Raw genomic sequence first — 26,947 nt, 5'->3', positions numbered from 1 at the left:
TTTATTAAAAAAAAAAAATTCTTTATGTACCAAGTAGCCTGCTGTTTATTTGCAATCATGTTGGTCCTCTCCAGTGTCTGCAGTCATTTTACAGAGGTTTTGAATAGTTTGTTCTTTTGTAACATTTTAATTATATTTTTATTATAAAGACCCATAATGTACCAAAGTGTGAATTTTATTATTGGCTTGTAATGTGATCTAATTAAAACACTCTGCTAGATCTGGGGATCCTGCCCATAACAAAGCAAGTGGTTTTAAAAATGGAGTTACCTTAATAGAGCCTGATTTCCTACTACCTGCCTGCATGATCTTTCAGGCCAGATGTTCATACAAGCTGAAACTTTTTTCTGTTGTACAAAGCCTCTTGTTCCTGAGTAATCAGCAAGGTTCACATTTCACAACAGAAATGGATCCTGCAAGTTTCTGATCTGCAGCTGTTAGCCAGAGCTGTCAAGGAAAAAAACACGACTGTGCGCATCTAGTGCTATAAAACTGCAGCTTAACTTAAACCTGAAGAAAAACTTGGCTGAGTAGAAGGTACAGACACCAACAGCATGAGAACCAGTGCTGAATCTGATCAAGTGCACAAAGTCCAGTTATTCCCAGTTCCCAAAGGGCTGTTTTTCAGGTACACAATACAACAGCAGAGAAAAAGCCGTGGACTCCTTGCTGTTGCAGTAGACTGACCAATGCTAGGGGCCTTCCAGCCTCTCGGAAAACATTCCACAGCCACACAACCACCCAGCATGTACTGCTACCAACTAACTGCCCCTTTCCTTGAAAGCAATTAAAGTGGGGTGGACTGCCACAGCAGTCTACCCTTGCCCCCACAGGGGACAGTAACCTGTTTGTTAGGGAATCCCTCGCTGCTCCTCATGGGAGTGATGATGAAAGGTGAAGGTGACAGCAGCATCCCACGCAGCCTTCAGTACGGAGTCTTGCAGCCCCCGCTTATCGGCACAGTGGTTCCACTGGGAGAGGTCAGAGGTACAGTCAGACCCTTCAGGAGGGGGCCGTACCTGGTGGCCATTCACACAGCGACGACACTTGATCCTGGAACAGAGCCAGCATAAGGGCAATGCAAGGTTCCTCCACTTCTTTAGCATGTGGGTTGTTTAAAAAAAATGCAGCCCAGTAACATTTGGATTAACACCTCTTCACCTGCAACACTGGCAACTGGATTTTCAGACACGATTAATTACTACCACATTTCATTTAAACACACAACCACCTTCTGGCATGTGTGACAGATAAGGAATGACTCACATTTTGAAAACCCTGGGATTCTGTTTCTAATGGCACTCCCCCTCCCTGTTTAACCCTGTGGGAATGGTCTAGCAGGACCCAGAGGAAGTTCAGGAGTTTCCCTTGAAAGGTGAGGGATGTTGCTTAGAGCAGATCTCGAGTGAACACCCCTACTGCTAACACATTCTTAGCACTGCATCAGGCTTCCCGACTTCAAGACAGCACACCATGCTCCAAACTGCTCCATCCTGGCTCCCATCACAGCCACCGGGTTATGCTCAGGCTGTTCTGGAGATGCCCTACCGAGCTGCTGCATAAGGAGACAAAGAGCAGCAGCAGCCCTGCCAGCAAAGCTTGTTGCCATGCAGACAAGATACCTACATAGACCTAAGCTTTAAGTCAGCTTAAAACTAATCCTCTTCACTTCTTGCCTGAACTAAGAGTCTTAACTTTCACAGTGAAGCATTTTCCTGCACTCCCTGTCCTCTTTCTCGTGGCTACAATACCACAAGTTGCAGGGGTGGGGGAGAAGGGCAGACAATGGAGAAGAGGATTCTTTTAGTCCCAAGAACAGCACTTGGGTTGGCCTCATAAATTCTTAGCAGATGCAGTAGCCCTGGCAGTGGAAGCAGCTCAGCATTTGGAGATCACAGACCACCAGGAGGGGAGTGGCAAGGAAAGACCAAGTTGGGCTCCACTAATTTGAACAGCTCTGATCAATTTCTCTCTTTTCATAAGCTGCAGTATTTCACAGCCTCCAAACACAGGCAGCATCAAGATACATGGCTGACTTGTCCAGCCAGCACAGCTTTTGTAAGACAATAAAGTGCTCATCTCCGGGTGGTTAACAGCTTCAGAGGCACAGACACTTGAGGCCCTCTCTCTCTCTGAGTTTCCTCCTGCTGCCTGAGGAACCCCTGAAACAGTAGACCAAACTGTGGAGGGGTAGGTTTTTTTGCTGACCCCATCCACTAGTCATTCAGTATACTCACTTGTCATGCGTGTCACTGGTGGTGGTCTCATTCAACGTGAAGAGCTCCTTCAGCTCCCCAAGTGAGAAGTGCCTTTCTACATCCTGCTCCTCATCCACCACACAGCTGCTGAGGGCCTTCTTGTGGGTCTGGCGTTGGAATATCTTCTCCTCTATGGTCCCAGTCTACAGAAGAGAGAGTCAGAGATAAAGCACAGTTGGGACACGAGTGTTAAAGGAGCACTACATTGGGAAAGGGTCCCAGATCAAACAGCAGTAAGCTGTCAGGACCATTTAGTGCCTTGCCAGACCAGTACAGATGACAGGCAAGTTTTACTAGCTGCACTCCAACAACATCCTATTTGGTTGCTGATCTAAGCCAACTCTGCTTCTTTTCTCTTTCACCATGGCTACAGGAGAGAATCCAACTGAGATATGGAAGAGGAAGAGGTGGAGCTGCCACTTGTGGCTGGAGCTCACACACTGCACCCAATTGTGCTGACAGGAAGGAAGGGAAAGGAGCTGAGCAGCTTCAGCCACTCCCTGACAAAAAAAAGAAAACCAAACACAACCTCTCCCAAAAAACAGTGATCAAGGCTAGCCCTGGGTGACACGAGCATCAACAGTATTTGCTGGTTCACCCACACATGGATCAATCACACTCACTGTCTGGAGGGAGATGACTAGTTCTAGAACAGATGTGCAGAAAGGCCAGTATGCTACATTTTTAAGGCAAAAATCTAAAAGGAAAATGTCTGCTTTGCAAATAAATGTAATACAAAGGAGTGGGGTGATTAGTCATGATTTGCAGACTGGTTTCCTAGTTCTAAAAGCAAAGGAGCTCCCTGCTTCCAGGTGCAGCCAGGTCAGAGAAAAAAAAAAAAAAAAAAGGAACACCACAAGGAAGGGATGGGCAAAGGACATATGTTTTGTCAAAGTAAAATAATAATTGAGTAAGGAACACAAGCTTACATAAAACCCCCAAACCAAAACAAAAAACCAGTCTGAACTAATGAGAGGTGAAGGTGAACAAAGGCAGACAGGGGACATTTCTGAGCAGTAATCCCTACCGGCACTGCTGGACAAAGTGTTGCAGTAGCCTGAAAAGACTAGTCTCCTTCATGCTTTTCCTTTACAGAGCAGCTACCCCACCTGCTAACTGGCAGCCCCATTCCAAAAACTGCTGTAATTCTGGGAACGTACTTGCTGTTTATTAAGTACATGTACACCCAACCAAAACAGACTGCAGCCAGACTGAAAAACAGCAACCTCAGCATCAGACACCCCACAAAATGAAAGTCTGATGCCTAAATGTCTTCAAAGGAGCATCTTATCTGGAAAGCCACAGTTGTTTCTATTTCTCAGAAGCCAGTCACCATTAGAAACAGAGGCCTGCAGTAATGACCCTCCAGCTTGAACCTTCATGGTTTTCCATGGCAACACATCTAAGGGTAGGAAGCAATTAAGTTCCAATCAATTCTGGTCATTGACACAGAAGAGTTCTTCCCCTTCTGGTCCCAATCACAGCAGCTGCAGTTTGGGTTGGCACCAAGAATTCCATGTTGAGGAGGTGAGAGGAGTAGGACTCACTGAAAGCAGTCGATAGATGTAGCATGTCTTCTTCTGGCCATCCCGCCACACACGAGCCATGGCCTGCTCATCATTAGCTGGATTCCAGTCTGGGTCGAACATAACCAGTCTGTTAGCCCCAATTAAATTCAAACCGCAGCCACCTGCTTTGCTGCTTAACATGAAGATAAACTCAGGGCTCTGTGGAAAAAGGCAGGCTTGGATTAAACTACAGAGGCAGCTGTACTTTTACTCACAGCATTCAGAACTGGCAGGAGAGCTGCTCCTATCTGGCAGGTTCTACTTACCGAGGGGCTGTTGAATCGCTCCACAATCTTTGCTCTCTTTTTAATGGACATGGTGCCATCCAGCCGAACATATAAATACCTAGAATATACAGCATTTACTACAATCAGACTGCTGAGACCTTCAGAGCATCCTACTTGAAAGAGAAAAATCTTTTCACAAACAGCCCTGTAACAAGGCCCTGGGCTTTAGGAGCTTTTGCAGAGAGCCAGAGCTTTTCTGCTGAGTGACCCCAGTAGCCAAAGCACAAGCCACATTAGCTCCAATTCAGGAACATTTGAGGTAAAAGACAGATCACAAGTTCCTCCTGACAGAAGCTTTAAAAATAGCCACTTTCTTTTACAGTGTAGGCTGCAAGTACAGTCTTGCAAGATTAAACAAATGAAGCCCAAAGACAAACCTTCTGTTCCTGCAGAGCTTTTCAAATAGGTCCAGTGTCTGAGTGTAGTTAGACACTAAAACCACCTTGTCATTACTGGTGCTTTTTGTAACAGCAAGGATGTAGTCCAAAACCAGCATCTTTCCTGGATAAAAAAAGAAAGAATAAAGCTAGAGCAGAAGTTCCCAAATTTCAGTCCTTAGAGGGGGACTTGATAAGATGGTAAATATAGTCTCATGGTTGCCTGTGTTAGGCAGCACATTTGTACTGTTGAGTTCTACAGCACCTGAAAGCTGGGGCTCCACAGATTTGGTGCTGTAGCCAGCAGGGAACAAGTCCAGGACTCCCATAAAACCTTCTTCTTCTTCTACACACTTATCATGGATAAGAGCAGGGTCTAGAGAACAAACAGAGCTCAGAGGCTGTGCAGTGCACAAAGGAGACACAAAAAAAACCCACCAGCAGTGCAAAAAACAAACCTACTGCATGAGTGGAACTACTCACGATTGCAGAGCTTCTTCAAGGAAGTGATGGAAGAGAGAGATGAGACACTGATTTTGCCCTCCTTCAGCTCTTCCACTGGCTTGGCTTGCTTCAGGAAGTTCTTGTACAGCTCAGCCTGCAGAGGTGTCAGTCTGAAACAGAACAAGAGCTCTGCAGTCTCAGCCTGCCCCCAAACCAACCCCGTCTTTCGTCCTCCATCTACACAGTGGATTCCTTTTTTTTTTTTTTTTTAGCTACAGCATGGACAGCCTAGAACTGCCTCCAAGGCTGATGGTAGAGCACTGATATCTCAACCCAGAGCTGGAAGAGAAGCTTGCAGATACTCTGCACAGCCCCAGGGCTCTGCTGTACACAGCTGCCCAGAGCATGCCAGCTGCCTGGCGGAACCACCAGTTGCAGCCTGTCCACCCCTGCTTCAAGAGGAAAAGCAACATATTGACAATGGCTACAATCACACTCCTAAAGGGAAGCAGTCACCACAAGCATTGGAGTGCTTTTTGCAACTTTTCAGTCCTTCCTGTTGCTCCTCCCATTTCCCAGGCAGATTACATGCTTTCTGATACCTGCAGCAGACCACCTGCTCGATCTTCACTGGCAGGTATTTGGACAGAATGTCTGAAGTTCTTCGGATTAAACACCTGCAGGGAGGGAAATTAAGGTCAGATGCTTGGATGACATCAAAACCCTGTTGTATCACTATTATTCCTCACAAGCTCCACAGAAAGTCCCTCTGACACCTTATCTCCAGAAGTCTGTGACAGTCCAACACATGGTAAAGGCCAGACACCCACCATCCACACTAAGAGGCTCCATCAGCCCATGCTACGGAGCCCAATATAACCCACTGTCTTTGTGAGGCTTCCAAATTTGGTTCATGAGATTTGAAAGGATTAGGCATGATTCCACCTAACAGAGCCCAGTCCCTTACAAGAGAAATTCAGCTCTTCCTCAGACTACCAATGGCATTCTCAGCATGAGCTACAACAGACCAGTGGCATGGACAGCAAACAAGGACAGGATTTAATCACCACACACCATGGACATAACCCAAAGCACAAGAAGGCAGCTCCCCATGTAATAACTTAGCAGCCATCCTCAGCCAAGATGGGTTCTTTGTCTGGCCCAAGATTTCAGCAAAGGGCATATCCTTTGGGACTATAGAAATGCCCCACGGAGCAGTTCTACCACACTTTAGAAAAGATGGGATGGACGAGAAAAAGTGCTGAACTGAGCAACCAGAATAAGGAAGAGGTGCAGAAACCCAGTTCTGCCAGGAAACATTGAAAATATGATGTTATGCAACCTACAGAAGAAAGACAGCAGGGATATATGACAGCCCCAAAATCCATCAAAGGCTGTTAAAGAAAGAAATAATCTGGTTTCCAAACCCATAAGCAGTGGGATGAAAAGTAACAGGCTTAAACTGTGGTAAGGAAGATTTATGTTACACATTAAGAGCATTTTCTAACTGCAAAGACAGTGATGCCCTGAAAAAGGTGTCCTGGGGAATTTGTAAGGTCTTCAGTGCTGGGTGGGGGTTAAGTAAGGGATGGTTTAGGTCTAACACCTTCTATGCTGGGACAGCAAGATGGATTAGATGCCTCCTCCAGGGCCCTTCCAGCCTTACACCTATGATTCCACATAGCTTTGCATCACTGTCTCATTTGTAATTGCTACCAAATTCAACCAATTCATCTGTTACTACTTATGTACTTCATCTTCCCTATTTGTGTGTCATGACTGTTGCACAATAAAGAAAAGGACACAGACCTCAACACAGCCAGGCACAAGCATTCCTGAACACACTTTTACACCCCTTTTCCATCAACTATAAAAAGAAATAAATGCACCTCAAGAAGGAATATGCTCTTCTTCTCCCAACCTTTCCTTTCTCTTAGGCTTCTGCAAGCTGCCTGCAGTCAAGGTCAGGGCTGTCTCTATAGAGGAGCTGTACTCAGTGTGAAATTCAATTTACCATGACTATGAACAGCAGGATTGTATTTGTGATGGTTGCAAAAGCTCAGATTAAAAAAAGAGAGAGAAAGACAGACACCAGTAATTATGAGAATTCAAAAGAGTATCTACTAAGAGTTCTTAAGAGAGAGACAAGCAATTGCCAGCAGACGCAGATAAATTGGTTGTATTCATGAACAGAAAAGAAGCCAGGTTTAAACAAATACCAAAAATCAACCAAAGAGAAATAAGACAGTATTTTACATCACAGAGGTGCTTCTTGGGGATCAAAAGTCACATCTCTGACACTAGCCGTCTAATCCCATTAGCCCTACAGATCCAACACAGCTATGACAGTGTGAGCTGGACTCTTCTGTTACTTGGGCAATCAACAGCAGAAATGAGCGACATTCCTTATACTCTTTCTGTCTGCCACTCAACATCCAACCCCTGGATGGATCTCAAGTATGACACAGTCTACACTGTAGTTATGTTAACACAAATAAAAGGATGTTGCCTGACTATTCAGATCCCAGGAGAAAACAAACATAAGAGTCAAATCATGATTCAGTATCTGAGTACATTTGCTTGGGGATGACTGCAGCTAACTGTGCCACGTCAATGTGCTATTTTTCAGACTAAAGCTACATGCTATGTAGATTTCTTAGGCAATAAATACTTGCACAGTCACTTGCTGAACAGACATAACTGGCAAGAGAATTCATTACAGCTACAACTGTAATTTGAAAAGATACGAGTGTTCACCAAGGGTTTATGCAAAAGCTCTGCAAAGAGAAGAGGGATGAAGTTCACCTGTTCACAATGCTGATCAGCTCTTTAAGCCTCTCTTCTCCTTTGTGTCGCTCAGCTTCACTTGCATCCGCATCTCTGCCTTTCAAGATGGGAATTTCAAAATGTCTTTTAAATTCCTGTGCAGTCCCTGTACAAAACAGAAGTGAAAAGGTGACAACTACTACCAAATAACCTTTGATCAGTACCCCACAGCCCCAGTTATCACAGCACAAGCATGGGGCCCAGCAGATAAAACAAACACCCATCCCATCAGTGTGATTGTTTTCCCTTCTAGCCAGGAAAGATTCAAACAAGGCAGGCAAATCTGTACAACAGACAATCGTTCTGTACTCCAACAACAATGCACTGCCAAAGGTCATACAATTTTAGTTAAACCTGAGTCCAGTCAGGTATGTACTGTTTTTGCTTACATTCCAGCTATACTTTTACTCTCAGATTTTGTCCTTGCAAACAACAGTGCAGCATTACGTGTGCCTGTTCCAAAATTATCTGTAATCAGTTGCTTATTACTGGTCATAGGCTGAAAGAGGGAAAAACGACTACTGCTGCATACAGCTTTGCTGGCAGTAGTTACAGTATTAACCTCATCTCAGAGAGAACGAACTGGAACTACAGGGAGACTAGGCTTGCCCAAAGTACAGGTCAAGAGGGGCAGGGGAAATCACGTCAGCTCCTTGTAATAACTACCCGAAATTGAAGCACATGGAAAAAGCAGATGTAGAACATCCACCACCCCATCCCATCCTTTCCTTGAGAAATCCTGGGAGCAAAACAGTTGAACAGAAAAAAATATGGCCCAAATGCTGCTTGTAAGACTAAGAACCTGATGAATGGTGTTTAACTAGAATTGTGTATGCACTAGAATTAATGAGAAGCCTCTTGGACTGGATGCCAAACAAACCGAGACAAACACAGGTGACGAGTTATAGCAATAAGGAAACGACTTACAGATTGCTTTATTTTCATTCCTTGACAGAAAAAATTACCTCTCGACAAAGCCAAGCTGCTCCACACTGGAAAGCAGTAGACCTGCTCCTAACCCAGTGATGCAGGAGAAGATGCAAAGACTACTTTACTTTCAAAATGAAAACAGAGCTTGCAGACATAAGCAGAGCATATGAGCCAGAGACCAAATATTTCAGTCTGCTACCAACAATTGTAGAAGGTGCTTGATCCTGAAAACTCACACTAATCAGTATCTCTCCTCCAGAGTCTTTTCTTTCTATCTCAGGTGAAGTTAACCCTATATTCACAGGCCTCCTTTGCCTCAAAAAACAAGAGCAGTCTTAACTCCAAATGCTTCACCCTCAGCTTTCTCTCAGATTATCTGAAAGTGGGATGGCAGACTGCCAGAAATTCGAGCTTTGTTGCCTAACTCTGCCACAAGGTACACCATTCTGCCTTGCACCAGTCACTTCAATGTCCTGTGCCAGATGGATACAAGAGAGAGAGCAGGGAAAAGCTGTCTCCCAGGTTGCCTCTGTACTCAACACAGAGAACATGTTATGTCAAACCTTCCTCTGCATGGAGCCTCTCCTACACAGACATCATTCCTGGCTTAGATTTCTGGATTTGCTATAGCCTGGGAGTATTGTGGGAAGTACCATTATGAGCTAGCTCTTCCTGCCCAGCAACTCCTGCAGTATCTCCAAGGGCTTATTGGTAGACAAACTCCTAGCCTACGCGGACATTTTGGCTGACCAGTATAGCTACACAAGATCAGCCATGTAGTACTCGGGGTCATATATTAATTTTACCTTAATTAATTCCCCTTCCAAAATACGTGTTAGACTGGTGTACTTTAAATTACAATCTTCTTGAAACAGAGTCTCTGATGATATACAGCCTCTAGAACACAGGACCCTCATCTAGACTTTCTGGATACAAACTGAGGGAGAGTAAGTGTCCAACCTGTACATGACCTTTCCTCTCACTAATGTCTTGGTTGCTGCTTTTGCTGGCACTGGTAACTAGGAGAGGCCTTGTCAGCAACTTCCCCCTCCTTCATGTCTCTCACACATTCAACTCTTACCTAGGATGCCTGAATTGACGAAGTGCACCAGGCTGAAATATTCAAGCAGGTCATTCTGAATGGGGGTGCCTGAGATAAGGACTCGTCGAGGTGTATTTAAGCTGTTGAGAGCCTGGTATGTTTGGTTTTCAGAGTTCTTCAGTCTATGGCCCTTTGAAAAAAAGAAAAAAGGAATGAAGCTGATAAAGCCAGCGGCTCTGACAGGAAGCAACTTGGAGATCCTCATCAACACTGATATGCTGTATCTCCCACAAGGCATCTCACCACTTTTCCCATTCCTGGTAATGGACTAAATGTTGTACGTGTATTCAGCTGTTGTGACAGACCTCTTTCAAAGGCAAGAATCTGGTGGGAAACCTGAAGCCATTACGTGAGGAAACATGACATTACAAGCTTCCCAGACCAGGAACATCCGAGTCACATCCAGGCAAGAGGGCCTACCATGAAAATAACAACCAAGACATGGTCTAACTATAAGAACTGTTTCCCGTTCAAAGACGGGGATGTTTTCAGCTACCAACACTAGGCACTGAACTCTAGACCAGTAACATTATATCACCAAAGATCAAGATCACAAGCCATTCAAGACCACCTATATCCAGGATTGCCAAGCCTTTGCACACTAATAAAAAGAGGTTCTGCACCTCTTACAGGGGTAATCTGAACACAGGCCCTATTTCCCATGCCTGGGAAAAGCAGCTTTATTAGCATCTGAGTGCTATGCTGTAGGATAAAGCATATGTGATGAGATGCTTTTCACAAGTGCCAGACCACTGCAGAACTGAGTATTTATTGGGAACATACAGAAGACACAAGGCCAAGGACCTGCATTCCCAGCATTGCTAGCTGCTAGCCCCATCCCAGGGGCACCAAGAGGTGTGGGCAGTCATAGACTCAAGTGGATGGGAGTTACACTTGTGAGGACATTCACTCTTTTTAAGCTCCTCAGCACTGTTCTAGCAAATACAAAATCAAACCACTGGGTGGCACCGCTATTCAACAAATCCCCTCTAACTGGCAGCAGAGGACACCTCAACAGTGGCTGAGGCTCCCAGCCTGATCATTTCAAGCAGGCAGAAGGCATTTGTTTTATTTTGTCCTTCAGAGCATCTCTGGCTCTCACAACCTATAACCACAAATAGGGAACGATAAATGAAAAAACAACTCCATTTCAGCCATGTGAAAGCAGAGCTTGACAACACAGCCTTGGCAAAGCTAGATCCAGCAGTCAGTAAGCAGAGAGTAAAGCCAGGTCTGCCTCTTCTTGAACAAGCAGTACACGAGGGAATTGTCACCTAGCTCTCCTGCCTTTGCCCCAAGCAGGAGACTGCAGAGAGCGGAAGAGACTCCTGCCATAGGAGTGCCCTTCAAAATCCCCCAGAAGCACAGAATAAGGTGGCCAGATAAAGTGGCTGACAGCAGCCAGCTCCACACACAAGAGCATGCTGAACCACACAATCATTTAGGTTGGGAAACCTCAGGAGTCTCCAGTCCAACCTCTTGCTCAGAACAGAGCCAAGTTAAAAATTACTCAGCAGAACACGAGGCCAGGCCAAACAGAAAGTACTTCTCACTTTAGCAAAGACAAACACGAACAAATGAAAACCAGATCAGTGAGCCAGGGCGCTACCATCCCAATAGAGTGAGGCCTCTTTCAGTCAGAGACAGGCAGTGGATCTCCTTTCTGCTACATATTTCACACTGTGAGGACCCTAGTAGGTGCCCCCACCCTGTCAGGGACCTACAAAGTGGCCACAGTTACCACCACCTGGATTTTCTTCATATCTCAGCTCCTGAAAACAGCCTCTCCTGTTCAGGCTCGCCCAGCATGGATAAACCAGTTACCCAGAGCCTCTCTAACACCAGAAAGGGTGCTGTCCACAGCTAAACCTTGTTTCCTGCTGCCCTCCCCCCTTTTAAGAAAGCAGAGCCAGTTTTGCCCAGATCTCAAGAAAATATCAGGAGCAGATTCTCGTTAAAGATTCCCCTGTACCTCATCACATATGACCAGCCCAACACTGCCCTTCTGTAATGCCTCAGCATGGAGTCGGAAGGTCTCATAGGAGATGATCAGGATGGGTGAAGGCACTCGTAGGCCACGCTGGTTCATAAAGCCAACTGCAGATAGGAAGGGGGAAAAGGAAAAAAAAAGGGATGAGGAAGACTAATAGAAAAGGGTTCAAGCTCTGTAGTCACAACTTTTGCCTTAAAAATCTAGGAAAACCTGTCTGTTTCAATTACTCTGTAGTATCCCTTCCACCAACATGTACCCATGCTCCTTTCTCCACAACTGTCCCCATTTCTATCCCCCTTCCACCTCTGCCCACTCCTTTCCGGGCTTCTGGCTGGAGTAAAGAGGAGGCACTGGGACTGCCCTAACTTAAGCACATGACTGGACTTGGATTATTCCAAAAGATCAACTATTACCAACATGCAAGGGCCTGATCTAAATATGTTAGTGGAGAGACTTCCATCAGTCTCCAAGAGCTCTAATGACAGCTCAGAGATGTTCACATCAGCTGCTGTAGGCTTCTTCCAATGCAAGATTTTGACCTAAGCTTCTTCCAATGCAAGATTTTGACCTAAGCCAGCCAACCGCACCATTTGCAAACATTTCTGTACCTAGTTTACGGTCAATCTCTTCTTTGGAGCCTCCATCAATGGCCAGTGGCTGGATCCTTCCCCCCAGCCATTTCTCTACTTCATTGTACCAGTTTCTCACCAGGCTGGAGGGAGACACCACCATGGCTTTCTCAATTTCCGGCTTGCAGTCTGGACTTTGCCGGAGAAGTGTCCACATGAGTGTGATGCACTGCAGGGTTTTGCCCAGGCCCATTTCATCTGCCATGATACAGCCATGACTCCCAGGGATCCGCCGGCTCGTCACACAGTCCCAGAGGAATTTCACTCCCTGCCAAAAAATTGTTCTTTAGAGCAGGATGGGGACATCAGCAGAATGACAACTTCATTACAGCTGCATTACCACAATGCACAGGACTGAATCTACAACAGCAAATCTGCGTAGCACACCCCTAGGGACATGCAGTGTTCTAATGAGACGGGGGAAATCACTTGAGACACAGCTAAAATGCAGCCACATCCAGTTTGGAATGACATTACTGGTGCCAACACGTACCTCATAACATGCACGAAATCTTACTACATTTTAACTGTACAATTATAACTAGCTTCCTGACATGAGTTCCCAGAAATTTCTACCCTTAGCTGCATTAGAGAGACCCAGGCCATCAGCTAACCTGCATCAATCACTGCAAACAGGTTAATCATCTTAACAATACCCAGTTAGGTAGTTTTAAAAACACAGAATCATAGAGTGAGCAGAATTGTTTCTGCTGCCTGATTAACTCCCAGAATACTATCAGCAGCCCTCATCACTTCTGCCTAGAAGTGCAATGACTCACCTGGGGACTCAAGGTTCAAAGCGGATTTAGCTTCATAGAAGGCACAGGGCTGAGGTTATAGCCCACATCACATGGTGGGAGAAGAGCTCAGGCCCTGCATTGGGCTCTGACACATCACCAAGACAAATAACAGGGACAGACTCTGCAAAATGTTCTTCTATCATGTGAGGATAGAGGGTCAGAGAAAACTGGGGCACTGTCCTGGGAACATACAAGCTCTCTGCATTGTGTCAACAGAGCAGGCAGTGAGGCACACAACCTAAACACACCTGGACGGATTCACCCCTCTGTGCTCCACTATTTAGGACTGGTCAATGCAGCACCTTCTCTTGCACTTTCAAGTCCTTTTCTTTCTTTCTTAGGCCCTTAACAACAGATTAATGAAGTTTACTTAAGCCAGTTGAACAATTATGAAATACATTACTGACTAAAAGAGTGCTGTTCGCTGGGGCTCCAGTTGGGTAACCTCCCAGCAGCTGGGCATAAGACATGACAAAGACAGAGCAAAGCTGTACAACAGTCTGGGAGCATCACCTGACTAAAGCAGCACAGGAATCTTAGCAGGCAAAGACTTATTAGTTAGACTAGAACAGAGACTGCTTTATCAGAGACACCTAGCTGTGAAAAAGACAGTGTGTATAGGACACCAACATAACTATCATTACTTGACAAAAGCACCAGCAGGCAGTATCTTACCCAAAAACAAAGTGCCTCCAGCTGTGTAGCCAGAGATGAGCATTACACTGGGTCACAGGTTCAGTACCAAACCTGAGATAAAAGTACAAGCTAGGAGCAGCCTACAGCGCTCTCGGAGCCATCTGAAGATCTCCCACGCAGGAACACATCCAGCTTGACCTGCTTAGCCTGCAAGATCAGCAATCACAGCTTCCATCTGTGCTGCCTCTAGGCTTAAATGATAATATACTGCATCTGTGATGAACTTCAAACTGTCCAGATACCTACATTAGATATTTGGAGATTAGTACCCACTGCTTTGATATTGTGATGTTGCACATATTTACAACATAAAATGTTTTTCAGCACTCTCCACTGGTGAATTCCCAGTCTACGTAGGTCACAGAGAGCTCACACCTACAAAGGGTAGCCTCCAAATAAAACACAATGAAGTAGGAATCTACTCCACAGTGTTGGGAACCACAGTACCAGAAAGAAGAGCTTCAGTGTTTCCTGACTCAGAGACTGTGGATCCAATTAATCCTGCTGACCAGCAAAACACAGTCGTGGACAGTCTGCCCTGACCAACTCAAGACTGGGCTGCAACATAATTTATTGCAACTATATACCATCACCTTCTACACTGAGTTCCACTCAGCAGAGCTACAAGTTCAGACTTCAATATAAGTAAAGGCTGAACTTTCAGCCCTGACTCTGCAAGATCCCATCTCCCTGCAGAATCTGGTCTTTTCCTAAGGTATCACTGGTGACACAAACGTCAACCAATGTGCTTTCCTAGACCTGCGCAACCAGTGCACATGGTCACAGAAACTCCCCAGTTTCCACTATCAGCTGACCTGACCTACAACCCCACAGAGAACACACCTGCGCATTAGGCAGCATCATGTTTAGGCTGGGAGTGCTCTGACCCTGCTAGATCAGAGGCAAGAGAGGAGAAAGTTCTCACCCACAAGAAAGCAGTAACTTTCCACATTTTTAAGGACAAACAGGACTGTTGTAATACTCCCAGCACGTCCTCTTGCTTAACACAGGACAGAGAATATTTGCAGCATTCAGGCTTCTAAGAGGATGGTTAAAACAAATGTTTCACTTTGCATTTGCAACAGACTAGAGTCTGTTAAGCTGTCACACACTGTTAGTCTGTGAGGTCTATGTAGACCTCACAGTTGGTGGGTAACAATTCCAGCAGAGGAACTGCAGCTTTTTGAAAAGCACCGAGTCCTCCAGCCATACCCTCAGGTCCTGATGGAAAACTTACTTCTCTCTGATGGGGCCGTAAAACACGGCTGAGGACAGGATCCACCACAACATGGACAGGTGCTTTGTCCCTGCAGGAGGCAGTCAAGGAAGAAGACACTGTGATTAATGAACTCGGCACAGCATATGTTTAGGTTTTTTTTAAAATCTCACTGCTATACTGAGGACTCCCTAGTGGCATGAGGGAAGCAACTGCCAACAAGAAAGTGAAAAATGGATTAATTCAGTTTTGAGAATGAGGTCACAGGGGCCTGATCTACAATCTAAAACATCAGTGAAACTACATATTTGGACTGTGGTTAAAACAAGGGCAGAATGTGGTTCAGAAACAGAGTTAAAAAGTCATTATTATTTTCTTGTTTCAATAACAATACTGTAGCTGCATTACTGGAGAGAGGAACCCCCTCCTTTGTCCACGAAGATCCAGCTGACAGCCCTTTTAAGTTATAACAACAGCACAAAAGGAACTACTTCAGAATAAAAACCATTAGGCAGCCTAACATTTGACTGTCAGTCATCTCCCTTTGTTTGTCCTTAGATGCTGATGTTTCCTGACTAACGACTAAGCTGTCAAATTTTCTAAGCAGCTTCTCCATGTGTGCATTCCCTGCAACAGGTTTAAATTTTTGATGAGTGGGAGATAAAACAGCCTGTGGAAGAACACAAACAATCTGGCATGGGTACATTTCTTCTTTGATTGTTACCATACCTGAATCAATTCAGAGGCAGAATACTTGGAACCAAACTTCCCTTGACGTTCAGACCCCAGCTCAGACACATTTGAGAAGAAAGCACACAAACCTACACATACAAGGAGGTCAGAGCTGAAGCATTTGTGCCAGGTGATGACTCACTTGTCTATTTTCAGCTGGTCATGGGCACTTAGCAGCGGGGGCTCATACAGAACCAGAGCTCCTTCCTCAAAAGGGTCATGGAGTGGACTCCTCAGCCCTGCGCGTTTGATACCCAGTGCACGCAAGCCCAGTGGCCCTGAAAGCAAACAAAGGCACAACTCAAAGAACAACTTCTTCCTGGAAGAAAGCATAGCCTTGTAGAAGAGTCTGATTAGTTTAGGAACAGTGAATTAATTGGGTGCTGGAGTGGAGATGCAGGCACAACTGGTGCAGAGAGCAAACCCACACAGGGCAGTTGTTTGGCAGCACTCTGCCAGCACACAGCAGGTAGCTCTGCAACAGGAAAGAATACAATGAAGGAGCAGAGGCAAAGATGGAGCAATGGCACTGCCCTCCACATTGGGAGCACCAAAAAGGGCACAACTGGATGCAGCAGATGCCACATATGCTGGCACACAACAGTATAAGCTGTCTTGCAAGGTGACTGGCGGCTTCATCCCAGACCTGTGCCACTGGCATCCAACCATAAACGGGCACAGCGTCTCCCTCAGCTATCTCTGGGCATAGCAGCTACTCCTAGTACCCAAAGGTGGTTGTTCTAGTTTTTTGAAAGACAAGCAAGATTCCAGAATGAGCTGCTGAGCTGTACAATACATTCCCACATACATAGTATATATTGAGTTAAATCCTCTTTTTGAATCACATAGCCCCAACTTAGCCAGAGTTGCATCTTTTATGCAAAGTCAGGAAGCGATCTTTAACAGCGATGAAGTTTTACAGTATCATAGTTAGCACCATATTGCCATTACCTACTCTAGGGTATTATCTTCTCTCTGCTGTAGGTGTTTGGCCTTGGAGCCAATTTCAGTGAAAAGCAGAAACCAAGGATAAGTCCCTTTTCCTAGTATTGTATTTTAATGTCGCAGTTTTGGAATGGAGATGAACATAAAAAGAACATGCACAGAAATCCCTTTTCCCATCAAAATTCAGGCAGCTGTGCCACCAGGATTGATTTTACTTGGGAAAGAGTCAAGCAGGGTCAATTTGCCCGCTGCTTGCCAAAGCTCCTTGCAAAGCAAGTACCACAAGCTGAGGCAGCAGTGTGTACACACCAAGAAAAGAGCACATGAAACAGCCTCATCTCCTGAGGAAGATAACAGTCACAGAAAGCAGCTTCCCCAGTTACAGTTCTGTTTTAGCCTCCTGACAAATCTGCTTTTCCACAAGCTAACTTTGTCAAACTCTTTTGGGGCTTGTCATTTCATAGTCAGTGTCTGCTTACAGACATATTTTTTATAACTAAAGTTTGAGTGAAACTGATTGATCTGCATTTGAATTTTTCAGCTGGAGGGTGAAGGGGAAGAAGGGGACAAGAACAAGTCTATTTATTGCTGAGATCTTGTGTTTCACTGATTCAAACCAGCTGAGGCTTTGAATTTCAATACTGCTTTGCTTTGAAGATCACCTTGAGACACAACACATCAAGCCAAGTAGAAAGAAAACTGGCACATACTATCTTTTTCACCTAGAGCCTTCTGTCTGTTAGTATCATTAGGGTATTATTTAGATGGTAAACCTTCATAGCTTGGAATTCATCTTGCTTTTATATTTGTGATATGGTGCACAATCTTCTGGCACTACATCAAATACATAGCAGTAAGAATACAAAATCCAATTCTGAAATGTAGGATTATCCAAACTAAACACTACTAAGAAATATGAAGACTTTGCTAATGTGCCAGTATTTTTCTTTCAAAATTAAATCAGGATTTCTGGAACATACGCATCAGTGCAAAAAATAACAATAATCCCCACAGATATATTTGACAGGCCTGAGCATCATCTGTTTTACCCGAGTCAGTCAACACAGACAATCCTTAAACCTCCTCATCTTACCTTTATAATTTGGAATGGGGACTTTGAAGGGTTTGGACAAAATGCTGCGGATAAAAGCCTCCTAGGAATTCAAAAAGAAAACATGCTTAAGATGTCTGAAAACAGAGATTGCTCAAGAAGGCAAGCCCAGGACATTTTTTGAGAACTCAATTTTCCCAGGTGCTGAGAGTCCCTCTATTCAATCTATTCAAGCTTCAACTCCAACTGTTTTCAAGAATATCCAAAAGGAAGACAGTAACAAACCAGCACAATTCCCCCCACCAACTCTGCTTTTCAAAACTATTTTCCTTTGGGTTTTCTAATGCATTAAATTGATTTTTCATAACTCCCGTCTTCCCAAATCCACGGGCATTATTCACTTCTGTAAATGCTATTGCTTTCCCCTGCCTTGGTAATTCAGTCAGGCAACTGATTTCCTGGGTAAATAAGTAAAGGAGCTGGGTTACCATTGTAGGAACATCCATGCCAAACCAGCGAGCACCCAGCCAGTCCAGCACACAGTTTCCAGCAGCGGAAACCCAGAGAGAACCAGGCAAGCAGACAGCACTTGAGCCATCTGTGTGGAAAGCCACCCACATCCCTGTGCACTGTCCTTCACCTAGACCCCAGAGAACTCTCTTATTCAGGATTTCCATTATAGAAAGTACCCCCACCACACCTCCTTCAACACTAGATGGTTGGAGCTCGCAAAAGGTGTCTCCTAAAGACTCTGTGTATATGTGTGGCACTTCTGTAATACCTCTGATTAAATGAGTCCATGGAGGCATTTGGACATCCTTGATGAATGAGCTCCATATGCAACCACCTGCCATGGTATGCCAGCAGTAACACCCACTTACATGTTGACTGCTATCCAGGCAGTGAGGTCTATTGGTCAACTGAGCCAAGGGTTTCCGGAAAGGTGATCTGTAACATTCTCCACTCCCCGTCTCACTGACAGGCTTCTGTCTCTTCCGAGTCTGAAAAACAGAATCAAGACAAAACAACTCGGGGGTATCCGGTGAGACCAGATGATAGATGCATCACTGTTATGCTCAGTAACCACACAGACAATCCACCCAGCCAGCTGAGTATCTCTAAACAGACACAATCATGATTCACCCCCACTGCCAAAGGGCAGAGCCAGCAACACCACCAAGGTCACCATGCCCTAAAGTTTAACTTGTATGAAGTTTAAAATACTGTCCTAGTTAAGAAAATAGCTACCACTTGCTAACCTGTAAAAGGGCAGGCTTGTCTGTGCTAAGATTTGTCCTGTCCCCACCCCCTGCAAAAAGCAGAAGGAAAAAAAAAAGGAAGGGTCAATAGCATGGAACAAACTACATGAAAGTCCCCAGGGGCTCCCACAGCATCTGTTGTTACGCAGGTGAAAGGCCTCACACTGAAACCTAAATTTCAGACACATTGCAAAGCATGAAGATAAACAAGTGGTTGATCTGTTTCCTGATTTAGCACAGTCCTCTTCAGATTGAGGCACGGTTTTAACCACCTGCCGGCACAGAAAAAGGGATTTGACACAGAAAGCACTAAGTGAGATTCTTTGACCTGTATGACATAAAGCATAGCATCATAACAATCTGGTTTGTCTTAAACATCTACTTATTCCTAGTTACCAGCCCTCCCACAAAACACTTGGAAGCTCTCCCAGGGATAGTTTTTTCCATAACCACGAAGCATCACCTGTATACAACGAAGTTCTTCCACCAGCTAGATGCCCAGACAGGAGTTTTCTCCCAACTGGTGAAAACAGCATAAACTTGGGGCCTGACCCTCACTCCCCAGAAGACGGGGGCGGTAACAACCTGCGATCAGGCACCAGGGACTGACTGACCTGGGCAGCGGCGGGTCCGCCGCCACCCCGCACCCTATCCCCCGGCCCACGGCTGGAGAGGCTCCGGGCGCCACACGGGGCCGAGCCCACCCTAACCCCACCCGGGCGAGGCCGGCCTCGACACCGAAGGGCACGGGTGTCTCCCCCACCCGCCGAGGCCGCCACATCCCGGGGCCCCCCGCTTACCGTCGGGGGATGCCGGTCTGCCTCCTCTTCCTCCTCCTCCTCCTCGTCGCCCGCCTTCCTCTTGGCCAGCTGGCTGGGGGCCAGGCTCCTTCTCTGGAAGAGGGGCACACACACATACAAACACTGAGGGGACGGCGGGGCCGGGGGGCAGCCCGGGCGGGGCCGGGGGGCAGCCCGGCCCGGCCCGGCCCGGCCCGGCCCGCACTCACCATCGCCTCACAGGGAAGGGGTGAGGGGGAGCGATAACCTCCCGCGCGCGCAGGGGTTCGCGCGCCCCGGGCTGGAGGCGGGAAAGGCGCTGGGCGGGCTCCGCCCCGCCCCTTCTCCAAGGCAACAGGCATGGCCAAACGAGCGCCGAGCCCTATCGATCCGCTCGGGGTTCCGCTGAGGGGAGGGGAGGAGAGGGGACGTGACGGACCGACTGACAGACCGACTGACCGACGGGCGGGCTGGCAGCGGCCCGAGGAGGGACGGGGCCTCAGCTGGGGCCGCCGGCCCCGGTTGGTGGATCACGGGCAGGGGCCTCCCTGCAGCCCCCCGGTAACGGGGCTAGGCGGCGGCCCTCGGGGCCTGCTCGTCCTGCCCCGGTACGGCGGATCAGGCGTTGGGCGCACAAAGGTGCGGAGGGCGAGAGCTTGAGCTTTAAAGTGAAGCGAGTTAGACACTGGGTCTGTAGGCAGAGCCCCGTGGCTGTCGTGACTCCTGGTAGAGGGAATTAAATTACAAGGTGTCGTGACAGAAGCAGGCGGGTGGCCCTTGGCACCGAGGAATGAGAGCTGTGGAGAGGGAGGAGCCTTCCCTTTACAGTCATGTTTCAAAATAGACCGACGCTTTTGAACAGTTTTATGTTATTTTACCTACTTACTTCTTCAGAGTATGGCTGACCCTAAAGCCCTGGTTATGGACCAGCGTCTGTTTGTGCACCCACAGAACAAAAAGACAGTCCCTTTGGTACAACCTAAAGGGTATCTGGGGGGGGGGGGGGGGTCAGGGTGAAAAGCAAACTCAGAGCTGCAGCAGTTTGCGTGTCGATTTGTTTTCCTTGAAAGAGATGAGTGAGCTAGTCCTCAGGAAAGAGCAAGGCTGTTCCTGTTCCATGGATCACAGCTGACGTGATAAATGAGAGCTGGCGCTCACCAAGCAATTTAAAGGACAGACTTTTTGCAAATTGCAAAGCCACAGCGTTTTGGAGATACCCAAGCTAAATTCTCCTTCTGGCTACACAGGGGAAACACCAAACAACTCCATGAAATAAGCCAAGTCCTCTAATCCATGCAGTTAATTCTTCCATCAGCAGGCAGAAAAGGCACCCTTATGATGAGATTCCCACACAGCTTGCGATACCACGATGTGCCTCTCCCAGGGCTTGGAGCACGTCCTCCGGCGCCTGTGGGTTCCAGGAGGTCTCAGCAGCTGACAGCATTAATAGATCTTGGGAAACTCATCAAATCTCCAGACACTGTCCGTGGAACACCTGGGGACAGGCAGGGAACGAAACATATCCTTCAGTGCAGTCCAGCAAAGCAAACGAGTCAATGTGCAATGCCCTGCAGCTCTTAAAGGGACTTTGTCTTTCCTTCCTCCTCCAAGGAGGAAAAGGAGAAAGGGAAGGATAGATTTCCCCTTTGTTGGTTGTTTCACTGGTAAACCTGGGAAATAAATTAAATGCAAAAACTCACTTCAGTCACTTCCAGTTGCTCAGCTGACCTTCTTAAACATCAGGAAACACAAGAAGCCCCTTTGGCAGTATCCATACCTCAAGTTACATGCTATTTTTCTATTCAGTTTATTAAACATCTATGTTAATACAGTTATACATACATATATAATCTTATACATACATATACAGAACATACAATAGAGTAGATATAAGACAAAGCCAAATTCTTGCATCTGTAGGATGCGAGGTGTAAGTGGGCATAGATTCCCTGCAGCCGTTTACACCTCCTGAATATCTAGTACCTTAACTTTACTTTTTCCCCTGTCTTTTTCTTTTAAGTCCAAATCCATTTGTCAGTATTTTATTCCTGAAGTGCTTTCAGAGCTCGGTGGCAAATGTTAGATGTTGCAATTACTGGCTCACTGGGTAGAGAGTGGTTCTATAGGAAGGTAATTGGCTATTTTTCCTGGCATGAATAATATTCGCATTAATAGCCTCCCTCACCATGGCTTTGAGAGCAATTCTGCTGCGTGCTTTTTTGCCTGCAATGGGAACAGACAGGTATTCTGGCCCAGGCCAGGCTAGGTCTGGAAGACCTAAGACCCTAAGAGGAAGGGGAGGTAAAATGCTCTTTCCTGCTCCCTGTAGAGCAATAACAAAGATTTTGGTCATCTTACACCCAACACAGAACCACTGAGGACTCCATCCTGAAACAGCTTTTCTCTTCTAACCGTTTGTGACAAGTCCCAAATTTGGGATGATGCTAACGCCTGAGCACGGCCAGTCCGCTCGTAAGCCAACCATGCTGCAAGCCTAGGGCAAGGTGGACATGCACAAGGGAGATCCCCTTTCTTCCCAAAGAAACTGGCTGAGAAATAGAGCAGAAAGAAATATTTCATTCTTTTTCCAGGGGGGAAGACTGAAGGTCTTGCCCAAGGCAGCAGGAGCAGCCAGGGACAAGGTCAGTGATGGCCCTTTCTGGTGCTCTGGGTCTCAGTGCAGATGTCGCTTGGCATTCTATTTTCCACTCTTCTCTCCAAACTGGTACCTTCAGGCAGAGGTTAAGTCCTCCCCTCTTCCCCCTTTCTAATTACACAATTTACTCCTTTTCTAGCTGTAATCAGTTCCCATTTATATAGCCCTGAGAGATCACAGGATAATCACCATGGGGAATAATCCTGTGATTTCCCTTGCAGTCTCTGCAGGATGCTGAGTCCCTCCAGTACAAGCAGGGAGAAGGGAGGATGCCAAACAACTTCCTCAGGGACTCTACAGGATTAGGCCAGAAAAACAGTAAAAAAAAAAAAAAAACTAAAATAATCAAACAGAGCTTGTTTTCCAGTCACCACCATGGTATGAACTCATGTCACCCCCTCAGTGTCAACCACCACCACACCTCAGTGGGACCACTATTCCACCCAGACCCTGGTGGATGCAGTGGCTCTCCAGTGACCTCCCTGATGTGTGGAATCTCCCTTCTTTTACAGCCCCCCCCTTTTTTTTTTGAGGCTCCTTCCTTTTGCTGTGGAGCACAGGCCCTCCCCCGTTCCCCACAGAAACTTTTAAGAAATGCGTTGCAGGAACTGGGGCCTCGTATCCAGCTCTTTGCAGGCAGGAATAAGGACAGGTCCTGCCCAAGAGAGCTTGTGACCTTTGTAGCAGGCAGAAAACAGCATGAGGGAGAGATAATGTGAGAAAATGTCTCCTGATGGAAGGACACCTTAGACCCCGTCTAACAGCTTCAGCCATTCTGTAATGAAAAGCAGAGGTGAAAATCTGTAATCATGATAAGAAGGGCAGAGCTACAGCTTTAACAAAATTCAGTGGTGCCACCTGGATCTTTTCAGGTGAAGCTCTGAAGGGACCAGGACTGCAGGATGAAGACCCCTATGTACCTGCATAGCTTGGCCATATTCAGCTGGGAAGGTAATTAGTTAAATATCCTTCCAGTTAATTCCTTTGCAAACCACGAGAGGGAAACTGAGTATGATCATACCAAGTTGCTGTCAGCTGGAGTTGTGATCCCATTTCACCACCGTCAGAGACAGCTCAACTGCCCTACCACCAAAGCCACTTATTGAGAGAGGAAACACTAAGTGCTTTAAAAATATTAATTTCGGGGAGAAAAATGTTTTTCCTTTCTGGAGGTCAGGTGCCGTTCAACACACAGCCGGACCGCACGCTGGATGGAGGCAGAGGTTCAGCAGCAACGATCCCAGCACTGCCACTGCTTCTGGCACATTTGCATGAATACCACCCAAAAGAAAACTGAGTCATGAGCCCAGACTGATGCGAGTCGGGCAGCTGATACGCTTCCCACCCCCGGCCGTCTGGCTGCTGAGCTGCCACAGCGCTCGAGCACTTACGGCTGGGCCGACAGCGAAGGGCTGTGGCTACAGGGCTGACCCACGTCCCACCCAGCCATCCCTGCAGTACCCTCCATCGCAGCCGTAGCCGTGCAGCATCCGCTTCAGCCTGAACCCCGACGTGCGGTGAGCACACCCCAAGGCACAGCTCTCGTGTCTCGCAGCGGGGTGGCACAGCTGGGCAGTCGCTGCCCTCTTCGGTCTCGGAGCCCTTCGTCATCACGCATTACATACTAGATTTCACAGTTTCTTTTGATTCATTTATGACTGCTGTCCCTTTGGCCCCGGTGGTACCTAATCCTTATTACTGTTAGAAGAGAAAAAATAAATCTTTGCTAATCTTGTTTATTTACCAAAAAAAGACCCACAAAATCCTATTTCCTTAAAGCAGCAAAGGCAAAAGGAGCAGGGAAAAATCTCCACAGCTGCTACTCCAGTGAGCTCTGAGCCCCAGAAATGCTGCAGACCCGCTTCCTTCCTCACGGGTTTGGTGCGTCCCTCTCTGAATACATCCTTGCCCTCTGTTGGAAATCAAGATGCCCTCCTCTCGAGGGCAAAGACCTCTGCACCATGCCGAGCCACACGCCATGGCTTGAAAGCCATGAGTTGGAGAGGGCACAGGATGAGTGGGGAAGCAGAAGGAGGGGTGGCCTCCGGGTAATGCAACAACCTCCTGCAGAGACAAAGCCCTGACCTTTTTCCTTCAACATTGTTGTTGCTGCATCCAGCTCTAATCACAGTCTCTCTCACTAATTTGACATTAAGCAGCTGATTCCTATTCAGGCTCATGGCACTGGCTGAAGAGTACCTGGAAGCAGAGGCTCACCTACCAACCTGGGTTTAGCATTGCCCACCTACAAAGAGATATCCCCCCCCCCCCCGCTATTCCAAGAAAAACCATCAGCGACTTGAGTGCTTCAGCCATTTCCCACTCCATGGGACTGCTTTCAAGAGCCAGCCCTTCATTCAAAAGGAAGGTTGTCCCCGTGGGGTACTTTCCCCCTGCACCACCTTTGCTTCTAATTTAACTTTTTTGCCAAAATGTTTTTAAACATGCATGAGTCTGACTCAGCAACCCAAAATATTTCATGTGATGCAAAGCAAAATGTTCTATTTTGTTTACAAGCTAATTAGCCAGTCTTATCTCGTTCACCTTTATAAGCACAGGCAAGCCAACAGCAAAACCTGCAAACATTAAAAAGCCTGATTTTAGGAAACGTCAGAGTCAAGCTGTGTTGGCACTTCCAAAAACATCCCTCGTTTCTCGAGGGGAGGCCAAAATGACTTCCCAAATTCGGCTTGATTTTACAAATTGATTTAGCCCTGCTGAAGGTCCATTTTTGGAAGAAATTTACAATCAGTTGCAATTTTCCATGTCCAGCTCAGACATTTACAGAGCACTCAGAGAGCTGCAGAACAAATCCAAGGGCAGGTCTCAGCCTTATGGACCAGGGACAGCCCCTGATCCCACTGGGTCCTCACCACTCACACAGCACTGCCAGTGGAATTCTTTGGGGCTGCATTCAAGGGAGCTGCTCATGGGTACAAATACGCCTTGATGCAAATCCAGTTGCAGGACTAGAACTGAAATAAATAGGATTGCACCCATCTTCTTATAATGGCTACCTCCATCATGTCGCTTTTATGATCTACAGAGAGGCACCCACCATAGTCAGTCTGGGTGTGAAAGCTGAAAGAATATATATGAATATATAATATACACACACATACACACACACTTACTTTCTAAGCAGTTAATCTACCAAGCACCCTCCACCACATTTAAAAATCTTTGCTTATCGGCTTGCATGACCAAGAAAGACTTTTCTGCAAATGGGTTTTTCTCCAAGGCAAGAGGAATTGCTTCCCTCCCTGCTGTCTGAGCTCTGCAGAGACCAAGTGCTGGCTCCCTTCGGAGAACAGTTTGCCCCCTGTGTATTATTTTTTGTGATTTATACAACCTCCAAGGGCCAGGAGTGAGGCTGGCTGGGAGCAGAGGTGGTCTCTATGCTGAGACCTGGGTTTGAGGAAACCAGCTTGATGGGTGGCGAAGGTGCATCCCTTGGAAGACATCTTCTGAAGTGTGCACAGTCCCCAAACACTTCAGCTCCTCTCTTTAAAGGGGGGCTGGCTGGGGTTGAGTATAAGACACAGGCAACAGGGGGTTTGTATTATTTTTGTGGCAGCACGTGGTCCTTCCTTCCCAGACCTTCCCACTATGGTACCAAGTTGCCTCAGGTCCTGTATGGCTCTAGTGAGCTCCAGGACCAGCTTGGGAGCTCACGGGATGGACCACGCAACCTGAAACACACCTGGTCTCACTGGATGGGCAGACCATCATATTGCTCAGCTAATAAGGGATGTGTCACCTCTAACCGTGTGTGACTGCTCTCCCCAATTGCTTTGTCTTTGCTTACAGAAGTCCTTCCTCTGGCAGGAGGCAAAATATTATTCTCTCTGCCCCTAATTAAATCTCAATAGAAAAAAAAAAATCTGGCTCCTATAAGTAATGGCTCAGGACAGAAGAAACATCATTTCATTGGGGCAATTAGCACAGTCTAATTAAACCCTAGTCTTCTGATCAGGCTCTGCTGATTAAGTGGGTTGCAGACACTCTGGATTATATTAACGAAATGAATCAGTTAATTACATGACAATCAATAAGAAGGAAAAAGTAGGACAAGCAATTTGCCTTTAAATGACCATCTAAATTCATCAACATTATACATGTTTGTAAGTGTTAAGGGAAGGGGCAGACATGACAGATCTCTTAGGCACTAAGATAATAATTTCTGATAGCTGCAATTCATGAAAAGCAGAGAACTTACAGCATCTCCCTGAAAAAATAATTATTTTTTAATAATAGTTTACAAAACAAGCAGGGCACCAGCGAACTCAGCTGCTGAGGAAAAAAACACCTTCAAACTTAGCTCCATAATAAACTCAAAGTCTTAGTTTGGAGTTGTGACCTAAAATGGTCAGCATTGCTTTGAACCAGAGACATTGTG

General features: G+C 46.4%; 1 protein-coding gene across 2 annotated transcripts; it reads right to left on the bottom strand.

Moving 5' to 3' along the window:
• Positions 1-7: 7 nt before the first annotated feature.
• RAD54L (RAD54 like) lies at positions 8-20,196 on the bottom strand. 2 transcript variants are annotated; one of them, XM_075037027.1, is made up of 18 exons: positions 20,123-20,196; positions 19,914-20,006; positions 18,736-18,855; positions 17,897-17,957; positions 16,001-16,136; positions 15,148-15,217; positions 12,394-12,682; positions 11,765-11,889; positions 9,772-9,922; positions 7,740-7,866; positions 5,537-5,611; positions 4,974-5,104; positions 4,756-4,866; positions 4,491-4,614; positions 4,093-4,171; positions 3,806-3,985; positions 2,238-2,401; positions 8-1,053 (listed from the first exon to the last, which is right to left on the bottom strand). In XM_075037027.1, exons 1-18 carry the CDS (start codon positions 20,123-20,125, stop codon positions 852-854), a joined length of 2,241 nt encoding a protein of 746 aa, XP_074893128.1. In that variant the 5' UTR covers positions 20,126-20,196; the 3' UTR covers positions 8-851. The 2 variants fall into 2 exon arrangements, with proteins under 2 accessions (XP_074893128.1, XP_074893129.1); XM_075037028.1 differs by lacking the exons at positions 15,148-15,217; positions 16,001-16,136; positions 17,897-17,957; ... (1 more) ...; positions 19,914-20,006; positions 20,123-20,196 and adding an exon at positions 13,463-14,329.
• Positions 20,197-26,947: the final 6,751 nt, after the last annotated feature.

The sequence above is a fragment of the Buteo buteo genome, chromosome 10 (genome assembly GCF_964188355.1).
Source record: "Buteo buteo chromosome 10, bButBut1.hap1.1, whole genome shotgun sequence".
Taxonomy (NCBI): Eukaryota; Metazoa; Chordata; class Aves; order Accipitriformes; family Accipitridae; genus Buteo; species Buteo buteo.
The sequence above is the reverse complement of the archived record's forward strand: the minus strand, read 5'-3'. Positions and strand labels throughout refer to the sequence as shown.